The 18,918-nt window shown below is 40.7% G+C and overlaps 1 protein-coding gene across 7 annotated transcripts in view; it reads left to right on the top strand.

The window, feature by feature from the left end:
- GNG12 (G protein subunit gamma 12) overlaps positions 1-15,984 on the top strand; it is a 67,616-nt gene extending 51,632 nt beyond the window's left edge. For 6 of the 7 annotated variants that reach the window (XM_045028375.1, XM_045028382.1, XM_045028378.1 and 3 more), the window contains 2 exons: positions 10,988-11,105; positions 12,289-14,209. In XM_045028375.1, coding sequence (XP_044884310.1) covers positions 11,010-11,105; positions 12,289-12,414 — 222 coding nt within the window. In that variant the 5' untranslated portion in view covers positions 10,988-11,009 and the 3' untranslated portion in view covers positions 12,415-14,209. Of the gene's footprint in view, positions 1-10,987; positions 11,106-12,288 lie in introns of all 7 variants that reach the window. The other variant, XM_045028377.1, reaches the window with a different exon arrangement.
- The last annotated feature ends 2,934 nt before the right edge of the window (positions 15,985-18,918 follow it).

Raw genomic sequence — 18,918 nt, 5'->3', positions numbered from 1 at the left:
GTAAGACCTTAACAGAAGTCTTTTCTCTATTTCTTTAAAATTGCATTTTATTTTTAAATGATGTTTTTAATCTTAAACATGCTGCTGTAAAACCAAGGCAGTTTGTTGTTGTACACGAGTTCTGGCTTTCTAACTCCTTAAGCCAACTCCTCTTTTTTTTTTTTTTTAAATAGTGGCGAGTCACTGTCCAGTAATGTTCCAGTCTCCTGGCTCAGTTCACTGGACAGTGGTGTAGCTATGTCATGTGAGTAGTTTTACTGGCAGAGCTGTAAACATGTCAGCTCAGGTGCTGTCTGGGAGATAGTGTCATAAGAACTTTGGTTTGGGCATTGTTGTAAGTTTCTGGTAAGCAATCTCTTAAAGAGCATATTGCTCACACATGTCTGGTACAAAACAGCCAGTGCTCTCATGGGACTGGCTTCGCTTTTGTAGTTGCACAACAGGAAATCGGAACTATTATGAGTTCTTTAGATTGCTAACTACAGCTTATTTTGTGATTGTGTGGAACTAAAACGTTTTCACTTAGGCATCAGTAAGTGTAAGATTTTAAACTAGACTAAGCTGTTTTCAGTATTAAATTATTTCTTCCCATTTTAAAAACTCTTCTTCCATATTTGTGATAGACTATATAATATATTCCTGGATGACCAATGTCACTTAAAAATATCCCTTATTGAGCTGGCTATGACTATCTTGTATGTAAAAAATAGTCTGTTTGCTGTGTAAGCCTTTAAATATGGTGAGTCAACAGATGGGTAATTCACCGCATAATAAACCAAAACAGAAAGTCTCTTGACTTCTTAATTCTCAGCAGTTTTCAGTTAGGATGTATTTTCCAAAAATAAAAAGTGCACCTGAAAACACTTCACCACCACCAAAACCAGACATCCTGCTCAAATAATAGCATGCTGTTTCCCAGCCAAAAAGAAAAAAATATCTACCTTGTGAATATTTTTCATATGCGAATTGTCATTATGTTCAGACAAATGAATTGATCTCTCAGTAAAATCTTCTCCTCAAGTCGTTTGCAAATGAAATTGCTAACCCTGCCATACTGACTGCATTTTAATAGCTGGGTAACACAGTTTCCTCAGTGTGCACACACTGTACACTACTACCAGGAATGTCTCCCAAATAGTGCTGATATTTTAATTTAATATGGTATAGATGGTAGGCCAGACTGGAAGGTGATTTAGTATGTGTTAGATTTTTTTGTGTGTCAAAATGTTGATGCACATAATGTGTCAGCCATCTGTGAACCCTTGACCGTCTTCTGCACAGCCAAATTACATAAAGACTTCTCACCTCTCAAAAACAGACACTGTTCCCAGAGCACATTAAACACTGCTTATACCAGATTAAGCAGTTAACAATGCTAGGGCTTATTTTCCCTTTAAATTTAAGAAGATAAACTTTTGTTCCTGCAAATGTGGGATTTGGGCAGACTGAGTGAGTTCTACCTTACAGGTGCTGTATGAGCTGCTCCACTCATTTCGGCCAGTATACTACAGCCCTGACCTGTAGCACCTCAGCGACTCCCGTCCTGCACCTCTTTTGAGCATTGTCTGCCAATTGTGACCAAAGACTTTTTTTCATGTGTGACTTAAATCAGGAATTTAATATAGGTCCACAGAGCTTGAAAGGCTAGGGAATTAGGGCTTTGCACCACCTACCTTTCCTTTATCCCATCCCATCTCATCCCTCTCCTCCCCACCCTGATCCAGAAATCACGCTGATTTTCAGCTCTTTTGCAAATGAGGAAAGAATCAATATTTACCAAATGAAAAGACAAAATCAGTTTGGGCGTTGGAGTTGGGCCACATTCACAATTTTACAGGAGCCTGATAGGCACTGCTGATTTGCAAAAAATGGAACCGATTGTAGTCACACTCATCATAAGTGGGAAAGTTTCACCTGGGGAGATAGCACGTCTCAGCATGCATTTCTCCATCCCAAATGGAGCACTGTATGCTGTAGTTTCTGTGGATCACACCTCTGTATTCAGGATAAAAATGGTCACAATGCATTGTTACTTGACCAGATTTTCATATGCAGATTAATGGTACTTCTTCAGAATTTCAGGACAGAGACTGTCTGTTACTATGTGTATGGGCAGTGCACAATATGAGCATAATAGAACTAGATCTCAGTTGGGGATTCTAGATGCTATTGTATTACAAAAAATAACACATTTAAACCCTTGAAAACAAACTGTTTCAAAGGAAGCACTATCACCATTTGGGTTTTTGTCTTGGAAAGATTTTATGTTGAGGACAGTCAAAGCTGAATAAGTTTCTGTAAAATGGAGTGTTTGTAAATTTGAAAAAAGTCTAGGGTCAGGTCAGTGATACAGTAAACTTTGGAGATGAGGGAGCAACCTGTACTGCAACTATCAGTTAATAAGTTTTTTTCCTATCACGGAATTTGGATAACTTCCTTCTGGTAGTGATCTGTGTTTGAAAGGACTGGCAGTGTGTGCTGTCTGCTCTGCCTTCCCAACATACAACCGTGAGAGATGCATTTTCTTTCCAAATTGCACCATCTTTGCTCCAGCTCTGCCAAGGAAAGCTGAAATACAGAAACCCTTGATGGAAATACTTTGTGAATTGGATAGTACGTAACCCACAGCCAGTTCAGTTCTGAAAATACTGCATGCAGTGTCTGCACTAGAGACTATCCTAATCTTTGAACTGGCATGATGGTTTATAGAACTCCTTCAGTCATATTTGCTGAAAGTCAGCCATTTAGAGTGGTAGCATCATTTAAATTTATTCTGTTTCATTCTTCTCTAGTCTCCTTTTCCCTGATGGAAATAAGGGAGTTACTAGAAAAGTAGGTCAGTGTTGTGAAAGTGATTATTTAAATGGCCAGATTCATCTAGATCTATGAGATTTATGAGTGTGTTTATTTTTTAACATGCATGATCCAGGAAATAAGTTTGAAATGATACTTGGAAATCTGTTATTTAATGTCCCTTCTGCCTGCTTTTCAATAGGAGGCACTGTCTGTCATTTTCTAATTAAGCTAACCACCAGCATGCTAAGTAGAGTCCTTCCACATTGTGCATTTGGCTTTCTTCCAGCTGGAAAAGCTTTTGTATTGTGTGTAGCTTGCTGAAGGCTGACAGCATTCATTCTAAAGCTCTATACTCTGCTGTTTCACTTTTTTATGTTCTGCTTATGTGCAGCATACTCCTGCTCCCACTGAAGTTGATGAGAGTTCTGCTCCTGACTTCAGTGGGAATGGCAGCAGGCTTTTGATGATCTTTGAATTGTCTCCTGATTCATCGTTGTGATTATACAGTAAATGCTGTGTTATCCGGCACTTTACCAGCCGGAAAGCTCTATAAACTGGCATTTCTGATCTTCAGTAGGGTTGCCAGGTGTTCAGTTTTCGCCTGGTTGAAAAAAAAAGAACCCTGGTGGCTCCAGTCAGCACCACTGACCGGGCCATTAAAAGTCCGGTTGGCACAGGGTCGGCAGGCTCCCTACCTGACTCCACATGGCTCCCTGAAAGTGGTGACATCCCTACTGCTCCTAGGCAGAAGAATGGCTACGGGGCTCCGTACACTGCCCCCGCCCTGAGAGCTGGCAGCCGCGGCCAATGGGAGACTTATGTGAGTCACTGTATGTAATCCTTCTCTCAGGTTAGCAAGAGGAGATAGTGAGACCAAGTTTTGAAAAGTCAATTGACATAGTGATCCCAAGGGGAAAAGGAATCATGCAAACTCCAAGCCCTTATGTTCGGTAATGAACCTGATCTTCTGAGATGTCAAGTATCCTTAGCCTCCTTTGAATCAATGGAAGTTGAGGGTATTCCTTGCTCAGCAGAATCCATCCCAATGTGAGTAACTGTGGGGAGTAGGAATCTATCCTCCATATTTATTAGAGCATTCCTCATTTTAGTGTCTAATTCTATACTTATTTTCTCCGAACCAGCAGCATAAGAAGCAACCCCTGTTATCCCACATATACACACAACTCCCCAAGGGTGCAAAAAAGAAATTCTAAATAACCAAGCCAAATACAAAATTGGGAGAGTGGTCTGCCAGGTAGATGTGTGTGACACAGATAATGTAAGATTCCACTTTGTTCAATCCCCTGAAGTGCACTGCTCCTGATTCATGTGTATTTGGCAGAGTGCCAACCATAAGTGCTGACCAAGCAGACCCATCAGTGTGATAGCAAGGGCAATGCCGTTACACTGCAGGTGGGAATCCAATGAAATAGCCACTTCACATGGCCCAGAAAAACAGAGGGACTGGACAAGTTATAAAAAAGTGCCCTGGTCAGAAACCAGACTGCTTAACCTTGTACCTGATTCAAGCAGCGTTCGTGGCATTACTGAGTCAAACTGGTAATGGACAGTAGCTTGATTATAAAGACAGCTGTTACCCACAGATATCTTAGTGCTTATCAGTGATACAGCAGTTCAGATGGGTTGTAGTAAAATATACTTTTCTGAAGTATATTTAAATATGATGCATCCTAATGCTGTTAAATGTCTGTTCTCCCCAGCACACACCCAGAACCCCCTTGTCACAGGTTAGCTAGCCCTCTGTTGGGAGTCAGGCCTCCAGTTACCTGTGACAGGCTCCACTAAGGAGAATGAGCCAATCCAGATCCACCTTTGAATAGTTAATTGCCGAGGTGGTGGCAGCAGTTAATAAGCTAAGGAACACCTGGGCTTAATAAAGGGTTGTGAGGGCTCAGTTTGGCGGTCCCAGAACACAAGAAGCTCTTGAGGAGAGGGATACTTGGGGAAGCTGGTTAGGGAGCTCACCATGAAAGGGAACCTAGGAAAGGTACTCCTAGAGGGAAGAGGTTCTGAAGGGGAGAATTGAGTGCCATGCCCTAGAGAGAACTGGTCCTATTGCAAGGAACTTACCACATGCTGGCAGCAGAACTACACACCACTCCAGAGAAGAGCAGCAGTGGTTTGATCTCTGGGGAGGCTGAGAGTCTAGAGTGGGAACCCTTCCCCAAGTGATAACAGTTAGACTGCTGGTGTGCAGAGGCCACTGCCTGTCATGCTGACCAACGTTGTCTCTGTGTTTCCTTGTAATCCCCGCCTGTTTGTATTCATCTGTTGTCTCATGTCTTATTATACTTAGAGTATGTCTAACACCTCAAGCAGGACAGCACGTGCATAGGCTCCAACTTCTCCTGGTGCCTGTGGGTGCTCGACCCACCCTCACCCCGATTCCACCCCCTTCCCCGCCTCCTTCCACCCCCATTCCAACCCCTTCCCCAAAGTCCCCGCCCCAACTCTGCCCCCTCCCTGCCCCTATTGGACTCCTCCTCCAAATCCCTGCCCCGGCCTCTTCCCCACCTCCTCCCTTGAGCGTGCCGCGTTCCTGCTCCTCCCCCCTCCCACCCTCAGCTTGTTATGCCGCGAAACAACTGTTTCGCGGCGGCAAGCGCTGGGAGGAGAAGCTGGGACGCGGCACACTCAGGGGAGGAGGCAGAAGTGGGCGGGGCCATCTCTGCCTTAATTCCCTCTCCTCCAACCCTTCTCTGCCCTCATTCCCTCTCTGCCTCTTGCCCCAGCTCCTCCCTCAGCCACAGTTCTGTCCCCAGCTCTGCCGGCTCAGTGGTTTGAGCATTGGCCTACTAACCCCAGGGTTGTGAGTTCAATCCTTGAGGGGCCCATTTGGGAATTTAGTTGGGGATTGGTCCTGCTTTGAGCAGGGGGTTGGACTAGATGATTTCCAAGGTCCCTTCCAACCCTGATATTCTGTGATTCAGTCTTAGCTCCTCTGTTGAGCCAGTTGTGCAGTAATGGAGGGGAAGCATGGACAGATTCCATTACTGGTAAGGAGTGGGGGGTGCAACAGGAAAAGTTTGGGCATCACTGCCTTAGATTGTAAGTGACTTGGGGGAAGTGACTGTCTTTTTGTTCTGTGTTTGAGCAGTTCCTTGCAGAGTCAGGTCCTGATCCATGCCTGGAGCTCCCAGGTGCCACGGTAATACAAATAATTACTAAGGGAAATTAAGGCTAGATATGATTATTATAGGCCTTTCTATGGCATTCACTGTATCTATACACCTGAAAAAATAGATTTACATTCATAACATCCCTGTGAGGTCGGAAGTATTATTACTTAAACTGGGTGCAGCAAGATCAAGTTATTTGCCCAAAGTCACTCAGGAAGTCCATGGCAGAATAGAATAGAGATCTTATGGTTTCCAGTTCAGTGCCTTAGCCACAAGACCTTCTTTACACTTGTAAAGAGTGTTTTTTCTTTACTAGTGATTGTATTTTACTAAACAAGAAGCTATCAAAATATGTGTAAATGAAGATTGGTTACTTTTGATATTTTCTTTGTACTCATGGCATGAACATAACACACACTCTTTGCTCCTTTTTTGTCACTGGGAGCCCTCAGAGTAATTACATCTTTATTATATATGTTCAGCTCATTATTTATAGTAGAATCTGCTAAATTAGAATGCCACTATAGATGGCCTTTAGTCCTGATTACGTGGAATTCACAGTTAATGGAAATACTAGATAATTATTCATGTCACTGTCTGGGGAGAGCAGTGACATTAATGAAGAGGCCAAGGGAGTTGGGAGGAGACTGTGTTTGCGCTGGGACAGGATCTGAGCCTGTTGCTTGCCCAGCTTTCTCTGTAAGCAGGGCTGGCTCCAGGCACCAGCCCAACAAGTAGCTGTTTGGGGCGGCCAACGGTGAGGAGTGGCACGTCCGGGTCTTCGGCAGCAATTCGGCGGCGGGTCCCTCACTCTCTCTCGGAGTGAAGGACCAGCCGCAGCTGCAGATTGCAATTACAGCTTTTTTTTTTTTTTTTTTGCTACTTGGGGCAGCAAAAACCCTGGAGCCGGCCCTGACTATAAGGAGTCCTGAGTACATATTTGGCAAGAAGCTAGCAGGGAGAGTTTTGAAATACTGTAACTTCATATACTTTCTGCACATATCACAGCTATTGTTAATGTATCTAAGTCTTGATATGTCGTAGCTGCTTTGCAATGTAGAACTGTTTGATCAGATCTAGAAAAGTACTGGATACGATTTAAATTCAGAGAGGGAGAGAATGCTCTATACTATTCTGTGCAAAGAGGGCTTTTTAAAAAGCAAGGTGCTGCTGAACAGGCTGAAAACTACAGTATGTGCAAAAAAAAAAGGGCGGGGGAATAATGCTTTTTGTTAGAATAAAATAACGCCATGCTTGTTTGGCTAGACAAGTGCAAGAATCAAGGTGGGGGGGAATGGGGTTGTCTGGATAGCTGCACAAAGGTGAGAAATATGAAACTTCCTCTGAAATACTATATTTAGGGTCTTTGAGAGGTGTTCTTTTAATGTTTGAGTTGTCGTATAAGTGAATTTAAACACAGCACAGCAGTAGTTGATTATTCACCAACATCTGTGGAGAATAAGACTGTCACTGCTGAGTTTGTATACAAATCCTATTAGAGACATGCCAGTATTTTCAGAGAAGATTGACATAGTCTAAATTACAGCCTGGCACAGTGGCTTTGTCCTAACCACCTCTTTTTTGCTTATCTAGATATAGAAGCACCGTAAAGGCATATTCAAAATATTGCCATAGCACTGCTGAAACAAATACCTTTTTGTGTTGATTTTGTTCTATTAGCTGTGCTCCTCTACCTTAATATTTCCCTGTCCAACCCCCTCCAAACTGCCATCTGCAATGACCCGCAGGCTAAGGTCTTCACTACGCAGAAGAAATACCATTTGGCTATAAAAAACAGAGCTAAACCTGTGCCTCTCTAAATTCTGGCTTTTTTACTTGTCATCCCTGCCGTATGAGGGGCTAAACGAAGGAACGAGTGACTACGTGCAGAGGCCACGGAACGCCACCCCTCTCTCGTGTGCAAACCTCTGGAGAGAGACCACTCTTACAAGCAACCACATTTGCTTACTCCCATGAGTGGTCACTCTTGGCAGGTTTTACTGTACTTGTTTTTCTGTTTTCTAGAAGTATTTGTGGAGGGTAAAATTTACTAGTTTAATCTCTTTGCTGCTGCATAAGGAATTAGTGGAATGACCATATTATTTCAAATTTGATGCTGCAAAATGCTCAAGTTGCCTGTTCTCTCCTCATGCTGGTCTCTGATCAGTGCTTGTTTCAGCAGAAATAATGCCTGTTTCTGAAGTGTAGGTTGTACTTTCTACAGAGATGAGAAACAACTTAGATTGCATAGGACAAATGGCACGAATGTTGCTGCCCTAAAATAAATAATAATTATACTTCGCTCTTATGTAGGACACTTGCTAGGTGGAGAGTTACATGGGTGGCATGGTCTAGTGGTTAGAGCAGAGAACTAGATGCCAGGACTCATTCAGTCTTGCTTTTTGGGAGTGCTGCGCAAGCTAGCTCCAACCAAAGTGCACAGGAACTGTGTTCAGCACCTGGAGAACTAGGCCAAGGGGATCTTTCCCCAGTTCTTCCAATAATTCCCTTTGAGGCTTCAGGCAAGTCACTTTAGGCCAGCATTTTCAATGGGAGCTGCAGTTGCTCATCAAGGATAATTTTTTGAACATAAGGGCCAGGATTGTCTGTCTTTGCTATGAGTTCCAGTATAGCCCATTCTACCTTTAGCAAAGCCTCAAAATTTTCTGCTCAAAAAATGAGACTTCAGCCTCAGTAGTGATTAAATCCATCATGAAATAGGCAAATTCCTTGGACCCATCTTTATTGATCTTTTTAAGAGTACCCTTATGCATCCTAGATGTCTCTCTTCATGTGTTGTTTAATTTGCCGCATTGTTTTGTGGTTGGTCTTGACTGATGATATGCTTCATTTGCATTTGCCTTTATTTTAAAAAAAAAAAAAAGTGTAACTGCAGCTAGCTGAGAGTGGATACTGACCCCAGCCATGTAACAGAGGTATTACCTTTTGTGTCCATGACCCTAGGCTATGATGAGGGTCAGGAAACAAAGATCCATCTCTTGCCAGCACTCCAGTGTTTTACACCTTTATTACAGTATTATTGTAATAAGGAAGTGATGGTAAATCAAAGTACAGAAGTCTTTTAGAAAGAAGACCTTGCAAAGATTATGCTTCAGCAGGACTTATGGGGGCAGGGGCGGCTTCAGGGATTTTGCCGCCCCAAGCACGGCAGGCAGGCTGCCTCCGGCGGTTTGCCTGCGGAGGGTCCGCTGGTCCTGCGGGAGGTCCACCGAAGCTGCGGGACCAGCGGACCCTCCGCAGGCAAGCCGCCGGAGGCAGCCTGCCTGCCGCCCTCACAGCGCCAGCAGAGTGCCCCCCGCGGCTTGGCGTGCTGGGGCCTGGAGCCGCCCCTGTATGGGGGCAGGGGGAACAATAGTTGAGCAGTGAAGTCCTCCGCAATCCTGTTGTCCTCCCTGCATGTGTAACAAACTGAAAGTGACTTGATTACATGACGTCTTTAGAACTTGCTTATTACACAACTGTCAGAGGCCACCCTGTGATTTGATAGCTATTGAAGTGTGAATGGTGTCAGGTTGGCAGAGTAATGTATCATGAGCAGACAGACATTATGAAATACACGTCTGTGGCCATGATAGTGCAATCTTTTAAGAGTCTTTGTAAAGAGACCACCATTATGCCTGCCAGATGAAAACACCAGTCTGAGCAAACAGTTATGCTTAATTATTTACTTTTGGAGCAATTTTGATTTAGACAGCAGTTTTCTTTCTTTTTTTTCTTCTTCATTATCATTGAGTTGGATCTGGCACAGTGACAGTTTTGCTCTCATGCTTGTCGCAGTGTGGCCTTACACAGGGTTCTCATTAACTACTACTTAGGATTTGGTTGTCTGTGATGCTGAGAGCAAATCTGGTGTTTCTGTGCATGACTCTGATTTAGTGGCACTGGTTTAGTCACAGTGATCAAAACTTGCACTCTAATCACTCACATGCCTTCACAGAGGCTAACTTTACACACTGTAGAGTCAATGTCTAAAAGCTTTGATCAAATTGCAGTCATGTGCTGCTGCTGAGATCAACTGAACACAATGGGTAGTGTCCAAGTGCAGCACTGTTAAAACTGTGTGGCATGAGTGCTGCTTCAAATTCTCATCCTGAGAAGAAAAGTATGATCAGTCTCAAAGCTGCTCACTCTTTTTACCAAAAACACATTTGAGCCAGCCATGTGGGTAGGGGGGGTGATTGTTGGGAGGGATATTGGGGTGTGGAGTGGGAGTATTTCTCTAGACTTTGGCAGCTGTTATGTCTGATTTCTGTGAGAAGCTGGAAGATTGTTCTTAAGTCACTACGAAATCCAAACATAACCTTATGTGGGTGTGTGGTAAAGGGCGGAGGGTGGGGGAGAGCTGGAGGTGCACACATGACATTCTCTCTCCTAATGAGCAAGTGGGACATTTCTCTGCTGACCTGTAGATCTGCCTGGGGAAAGGATGCTGTGCCATGTAAGGATGGTTGTAAAATACTCCTCCTCCTACAAGAGAACCATAGGCCAGCAGGAGAGAAATGGCATCTATCTCTGACATAGTGCCTCCTGGCACAGTCTAGATTCCACAACCTCCCCTTGCTCAGGGTTGTGCCTAGGGGCAGAGTTCATCCCATGATAATCAGTAATAATACTCTAGCTTTGGAGAGTTGTGTGTGGCTCTAAAGCTAGTATCTGGCCCAGTATACAACTTTCCATAATCTTCTTGCAGATGTCTGTTTTTAAAATGAGCATAGGAATACTTTGTATGAATGTCTTCAACTTTAAGGGAATAAATAGATTAATAAAAAGCTGTTGGGGGGGGGAGTACAAGTGGAGAAACTATTAGTGGAGGTTGTATTCATATTAATGGGCTTGGAATTAGGGAGAAAAAAAGATACATAAACGCTTCAACAGTGTTCACTTTTTTTCTTGCTGGTATTTTCTATGTACAATATCTGATCTGTCAACATTTCACATAAAAGAACTAAAATTCCTTTTTCAGCATATGGCATTGCCTCTATACAGGGATGCAGTTTTTTAGAAAAATAACCAATTGTTTTTTTTAACAGAGTTTGAGAGATTTCATTGAAAATGACTAGCAAAACAACTAGCACAACAAACAATATAGCTCAGGCACGAAGAACTGTGCAGCAGTTAAGAATAGAAGCTTCTATCGAAAGAATAAAGGTGAGAAATGTTCTTACTGATCTTTCTCTTTTTTTTATATGAACCATGTGAATTACGGCAGGTATATTTTACTAAACTCCCAATATATATGTATATATTTTTTTATTATGCAGTATACGTCACAGGGGTTATCTCTGAATGTGGTAGTTTCACTCATACCTGTGGTACTGAACTTTACAGATTTCTTTATTGTTGCTATAGAAAAAATTGTACCAACAGTATAATAGGTACTTTATGGACGTGTGAGTAGACCAAATCTTTGCTACTGGGAATTTATAATCTAAATCTATAATACATAGTGGGTGGAAGATGAGATGTGATGTAAAGCAGTTTTTTTTTTCCAATTGAGCATGTTCGTTTTGAATGTTTAAATTTTACTGTATAAATCTTTGCAGGTAAATCAAGGTTTTGTAGCCCTCTTGAAGGAGGAAGAGAGTTGAGACAGGATGCACCTAAATTATGGTGGACAAGGAGTCCAAACTTCTCCCTGCTTCCTCCCCCCCCCAGTGGTTAAGGAATTTGATTAAGCTAAAATATCACCTATTAAGATTTGGCTTTTTGTTGTTGTTCTAAACATACCTTTCCTTGCTTTCATTCTCCATTTTATCAATACTCTCTGTAGACTACCAACTGTCCAAAGATCAGCAGATTGGTTAATACACCTAACGTAGGTACTTTTCTTACAGTCAGCTAGAGATTAGGAACATGCAATATCTTGCAAGGAAATGACTGAATCAATTTCCTAGGAACTGTAAGTCAATTGATGACATTTCAGTGATTATTAACCATGTCTAAAGATACAAAATCTTTTTACTAGAAGCCTGCTCGATTGTTCTGAACCTGCTGTTCAAATCTCAGCAAAATGTAAAGTTACTCATTCCTATCTTCCCAAACTAACCCCAAAGTACCTTTAAAGACACAGCATCCTGGCTTATCCTTGTTTTTGCTTACTTTTTTTCCCATTCTACCAACCTCACCAAGGCCAGTCCAAGCAGCAAAGCACAGAAACCTTTGCATTATGCTCGGTAGCCTTAGCTCTGGACCTGAAGATTTTATGGATTTCTCAAACTCTGTTCTTCCATATGCCGAACTAATTCACTGTAGCTATGGATGCATCCCACAGCCCATTCCATCCTATTGCAAATGATCTGGGAATATTTACCATTTTGTGTCTTTTTGCCAGGTATCAAAAGCATCAGCAGATCTCATGTGCTATTGTGAAGAACATGCCAGGAAAGATCCTTTACTAATGGGCATACCTGCTTCTGAAAACCCTTTCAAGGATAAAAAAACATGCATTATATTATAGCAGAGCAGTAAGTACCTCCATAGCTTTCCCAAGCAAAACAGACTACAAGCAAATTATTAGAGAAATAACCTTATGGTCACCTGATATCAGCGGTGTAAAACAGCAGTGTATTTACTATGTGTGTAAACGAATTTTTACGATTTTTTTCTTTATAGTATCTTTACTGGGAAGGAAGATTGTAAACTAAATTATCCTATTTCTTGTAAAATGGAATGGGGTCTGTGGCATGCAGCTGGTAATTCCCTTGTGTTGGCTTTTATGTCGATATAACTATGTTGCTCAGGGTGTGAGAAATCCATGCCTTCCGAGTGACGTAGTTATACCAGCCTAACCCCCTGTGTAGACAACTCTGTCGGCGGGAGAACTTCTCCCGTCAACATTGTTCCTGACTCTCTGGGAGGTGGATTAACTACACTAAAGCGATCTGCTGCAGCGCTGTATGTGAAGACCAGCCCTAAGAAGAGAGGGCTGGATGAGGTGAAAGTCTTTTTAAAAATGTGTAGTATCTGCATTTCAGTTTAAGGTATTAGGCTACACAATCAAGACCAAAGTTGCCTGATCTTCGCCTATAAATCAGCAAGATAGACAAGTAATATGGCTCTTATTCAAGATTAATTTACTGTAGTTTTTTTAAATGAGTGTATTTGTATTCAATTAGTGTATTTATGTATTGGTTTTGTGTGTGTGTGTGTGTGTGTGTATATATATGTGTTTGTGTGTATATACACATTCCGAAGTGCATTCTCTGACAAGACTCCTTGCAAACAGCTGCTGCAATTATTGATAAACTCCATAGGTTCATGCCTTTACCTTCAGTTATGTCTTAACTCTTTTTAAAAAGTGAAAAATCTGTTTTTGTGTCAAGAATCAATAGATTTCTGATGATTTATGTAATTTTTCATTTTTTAGAGGGTCCAATAAAGGAGAATTTTAACCCTTTTATTCTGCCCCTCTAAGTTTTCTCCTCAAGTTATGATCAATGTAGCTCCTTTAATAGGGCTACAGTAAGACTCCAACACTTTGGAACTAGTGTTTCTCTTGCCCCATGGCTAAGGTGAGGGGGAGGATTCTATCACTCCAAGCCACATGGGTCACCTGTACAAGTCTCATTTAGGTTTTGTGCAGTGATCCAGGATTTGGTTCTTTTAATAATTGAGTTCCCCTTTCTTTTTAAGGAAAAAGAAGCCAAATCCTATCCAGATTATGATCAAGCAATTGTAATTGGATGGCCTTTCCATAACATCACTGATGTACAAATAGCCTAATAAAGTTTATATACAAGTCTTGTGTATTGATGGAATAAGTGAGTGGAAAGAAAACAATACTGACTTCTAGTAGGTTACCAATGTTTTTTTGTGTGGGGGGGGTGTTTCCCTATAGCCAGCTATACAATGCCTGAAATTGTGATCTTCTGTAATGATATTTACAGAAATTATTAACCACTTTTAATTTACTGTTTTATGTTGCATGTGTCTAATTTTGTATTAAATTATATAGACACTGTTAATAATGTTATGTTTTTAACACACCTCCTTTCAAAAATCTAAATTTGAGACATCCTGTAAGAAAAAATAAATGCACGGATTGTTCTGTGCTGACATTCAAATTATTTTTATAATTAGAATATTTTTCTAATAAGTTCAAAACAATCCAGATTTTCACTGATTGTATTCACCATATTTCAGTCATTTTATAATGCGTCTTGTTAAAAATAGTAATTAACTTAGCTATATGCGTTCATAACTGAGCTACTAGCAGCAGTCATGCTGTATTTCTTCAGTTCTGTAATATCTTGGTTTTTTCAAAGTAACTTTTTACAACCAAAATATTGCCCTTTTGTTGATCTATTATGGCCCGTGTTGTCAGCAATTTGTGGCTAAATGTTTGAACCGTTTAGAACCCAAATGAATATATGAAAATGTAATGTATGCAAATATGGTGATACAAAGGTCATTTTGATACTTGGCTCTTTCTCTTTGGCCATTTCTAAGCAATTGGTTTATGCTCCTTCTTACTCATAGAATTTCATGTCAGAAGTATTCAGCTAAATTCGAACTTTACAAACTCGTCTTATAACTACTTACGTTGCATTAATTTGAGTAATGAGTTGAACTGCAGACTTCTTTAAACTGCAGATTTTCTTTTGACCTGAATCCATTTTGTTCAGTTACGACTTCCATATCCAAATCTATTCAGCATTTTTACAACTGGAGTCATAAGTGCCATGATTGTGTTTTTTAAGTTACTGAATCAAAACATGTAAATGATACATTTTAAAGTATTATCACAAACGTTGCCATAAAACATACGCTACTGGAAATATTTTCATAAACTCGGACATGACTCAGTGCCCATTGAAGTCAATGAGAATTTTGCCATTGACTTCAGTGGGAGTATGATGAGACTTGGGGTGACTAGCATACTGTACTTGTAACCTGTTGAAAGTATCTTCATAAATATTAGGATTCTAAATGTTCATAGTGCCACAATGTATGCCTGTTTTTAAAGGATGAGTTAATAGTGATCTATTTACCTCTGTTTAATCTGAAGTGTATTTTTCTACTTTTTTCATACACTTTTGACATCTTTGCAATGCAAGGACAAATAGCAACTGTTTAATTCCTTCTTAAACTTATGCATTTAAATAGCAAAAGATTTTTATTAGAACATAATTGCCCTTTTACCCACATATATATGATTAGAAATAGGGTGCCAGCTTCTTTCAGATGCCTTCTAACTTTTAGCCTAAAACACATGGAAACTATAATAAAACAGTAAAATACCACTGACTGCTTCTGATTACTTTTGTGTAGGTTTTTAAATAAACTCTGTGTATTGTATTTTAAACACAATATGTAGTGTCATCTGAAGGTTCAAACAGCTACTTATGTTTTTATATTACTCTTTAAGTATACAAAATGCAGTATAAAGTAGACCTTTTTGTTTGATGAACTTGTGAAGAGAATGAGTCATGCAGATTGGGAAGAATTGGGAAGATATATGGACTTTCTAGTTAGTGAGATGAAATAATGAAAACCAAACCACCCCAAATTCATAGCTGTTGGGATATTGGAGGTTGCAGGAATGATTTTCAGCCAGGCTAGCTAAGCGGAACCACAGTACTGCAACTTACTTAGTGCTCTGAGTGCAGATACCTCAAATGTAAAATCTTTGTGATGTAAAATGAACCTGATATTATTCCAGAAAATTTTAGGGTTCTTTTTCTTAAACTAAAAGGCCCATTTGCTTGGTTCCCCGCCCCCTCTGGGTTTACTAATTTGATTGTTTTAATACTGTGTTGTTTTGTATTGTAATTGTAACTTCAGATTCACATGAATGTTGTCACAATGATTTGCCTTTGACTTACAAATGGCTTTATGAAATCCTTTTGTTTTCTCTAACATGATTTTGCCATTCACCAGTAAGCCTCTTAAAGTAGTTCATTGTGGTCTTTGTATGGAACAGGGCTTCTTATGAGAGAAAAAACTATTATCCAAGAGAATTTGATGGATGGCTAATGTTCAATATCATGGATATGAAATACTTTATTAAAAATATCACTACTTTGTATATTGTTTCAGCTTGTCATTGTAGTTCAGTTCACTTTCCAAAGCACAGAGCCTATTGAGGAATTAGACAAATGTCAACCATCCAGAGGGTCCGAAGGCTTTCAGCACAATGGTGTCAAACACTGACAAAGACGATGTTCTTGGAAGAAAGACAGACTAGATGTAAATTTGGGGTGAGGGTGGAGGGAAAGGAATGACTCACTCTATAGGTCAACTTTGCTAAGCGCCAGGGTTTAAATTGGGAGGGTGGCTGTGTATGTGCAGTGTTACTACCAACTGTAATCTTATGCGCCAAGTCTTAGCTTTCTCTTTTTAAAAAAGTCTCTCTCACCTTGTGGTTACAAAACAACAACAAAAAAAGTGAAAATGTAGCAGATAGAGAGCTCTGCCTGTTCATGCAGAGAACCTGAATTAAAAGCTCTGAGAGAAACTCAAACGGTGACTGCTCATCTCAAAGGAGTGTTAACTTGGTTGCCGAATGAGAATAAATTTAAATGTGAATGTTGTCTTTCACTGTTGATCAAAACTTGTAGGGAAGGAGAGGGAAGATCATGTTATGAAGATCCGCATGGTGAACAAGTGACATAATATGTGGCGCCATTAATTGGTAACATTTGGAAGAGTTGGTGTCTCTCTCCTCCCCTAACTCCACAATCGAGGAGGAGCGAAGCCCATTAAGCTAGCAGAGCCTAACAGATACCTGATCTGCACAGAGGGGAACCCAAGTCATAGCCCAGCAGAGCATGGAGGATCATATTTGGAACAGCTGCACGCTTTTCTAGTGAGTGGTATCTCAAGTGGGCAGAGCTTGGAAGAGTAGGACTGTTTTGTTTTTTCCTGTTCTATTCTTGCGGAGCTTCACTGGGGTCAGTAGAGTTGTGCCAGCCCAGATTCAGCCCTGCATGAGGATCTCTGATTCAAATGCTCCCCTGGCTCAAAGGTATTTCTTACTTCCTCAGTATTATCCCTTCGGAGTTATAAGGACCCCTGCTTAAATTCTGGTGGGAGACATGTAGTTCAGTGCATGTCTTTCTACAAAACCCAAACATGACTATAAGACAGGCCTATTGATATCCTGGAAATTTACCCATTGGGCCTTCTTTAAATCTTGTTTCTATTTCCCTAGTTCCCTTTTATTAAGTCTTTCATACAGGAGAACCTGAGAATTACAAAGCCTAGAGTTACAAACTGACCAATCAACCACACACCTCATTTGGAACTGGAAGTATGCAATCAGGCAGCAGCAGAGACCAAAAAAAATATAAACCAAACACAGTACAGTGCTGTTTTAAACATAATTTTTTTTAAAAACAAAGGGGGGGCATTTTTCTTCTGCATAGTAAAGTTTCGAGCTGTATTAAGTCAATGTTCAGTTGTAAACTTTTGAAAGAACTATTATAATTTTGTTCAGAGTTACGAACATTTCAGAGTTACGCACAACCTCCATTCCTGAGATGTTCGTAACTGTGAGGTTCTACTATCGTGAAATAGAATTTGAGGCTATAATTTGTATTCCTGATTATCCTGTGTGAGTGTGATCTGTCTCTTTAACACACTCTCAATGAGCAGGTTTGTATAAATGTTTTGTTTGGCCCAAGCATTGAGAGCACCAGTGGGCTATGCAAATCATCCCAACTGACTGCCAGTAGTAAAAACTTCATGCCAAACCATCAGGCATTTTGTTAATGCCACATATTTTACTGGAAAATTGGTTTAGATGCTTATTTGTTATTAAAAACCCATAGTAAGAGTACATACCAATTTTAATATTATTTTTCATGTCTTTCCAGTTACAAAATTGGTCTGTCTTAGTCCAGTTGCACAGCCCTCAGAGGCAGAGAGAAATTATAACTAGTAAACTTTTAAAATCCATAAAAATTATTAACTTTTAAGGGGTGATATCTCAGTCTGGCCAGGCTAGAAATAAACTCCATATTCCCACTGGAATAGGGGACTCGGGGAGAATCATTCTCACCTCCCCAAAGGTATGAAGCACTTCTCTCTCCTGAATGCTTACAACCCAGATCTCCCGCGTCCTACCCCGTTGCTAGAACACCATCCTTCCTTCATCCCAAATCCATGTGTCATTCATATATGTTAATAGAAAAAGCTCCTCTAAATTAATGTTCCATCTGGGGCTGCTGTGCTGGTGCCACAGATTGTGCCCATTCCAGAAGGAAGCAACAGCTGCTGAAATTCATTGAACAACTTGGCAGCCACAACACGGCTACTGCTATACAGATAATGATAAACACAGCACTGAGGGGAACTTTCAAGCATGCCCTTCATCAATGAGCACATGCAGAGCACTAAGGCAAGTTACAGGGCCCCATCTAAACTAGTACCTAAGGGCTATTAATGTTCCTTTACACAGATCCTGCAAAAGCCCCCATGTGATGCAGCATGCAGAAATGAGACAGCAGAAATTCAAATGGAAAGGAATTCTATTGAGTTAAAATATGATTTTAAAACAAATACTTAGTTCTCTATAGAATTACTGCCCAACGTTATTAAAACTGATTTTTTTTAAAAGAAGATTCAACTTCACAGTACACCTCTACCCCGATATAACGCTGTCCTCGGGAGCCAAAAAATCTTACCGCGTTATAGGTGAAACAGCATGATATCAAACTTGCTTTGGTCCACCGGAGTGCGCAGCCCCGCCCACCCCGGAGTGCTGCTTTACCACGTTATATCCGAATTCATGTTATATCGGGTTGCGTTATATCAGGGTAGAGGTGTATTTCTGCTGTTTGCTCCTTGTATTTCACTCAATTTGTACAGTACAGAAGAGTAGTCCCATTTTACTTTAGTTTATAATCATTTTATAGTCTGGTTCTGGTTCTCAGGCACTGGTTCCGTGTTTGAGTTCCAAACAGAGAAGGGGGAGGTTTAAATCCAAACGAAAAGCTCTTCGACTGAATTTTTTTTTAAC

This window comes from Mauremys mutica, chromosome 8, assembly GCF_020497125.1.
Source record: "Mauremys mutica isolate MM-2020 ecotype Southern chromosome 8, ASM2049712v1, whole genome shotgun sequence".
In the NCBI taxonomy this organism is placed as follows: Eukaryota; Metazoa; Chordata; order Testudines; family Geoemydidae; genus Mauremys; species Mauremys mutica.
This window is presented reverse-complemented; position numbering and strand designations above follow the sequence as displayed.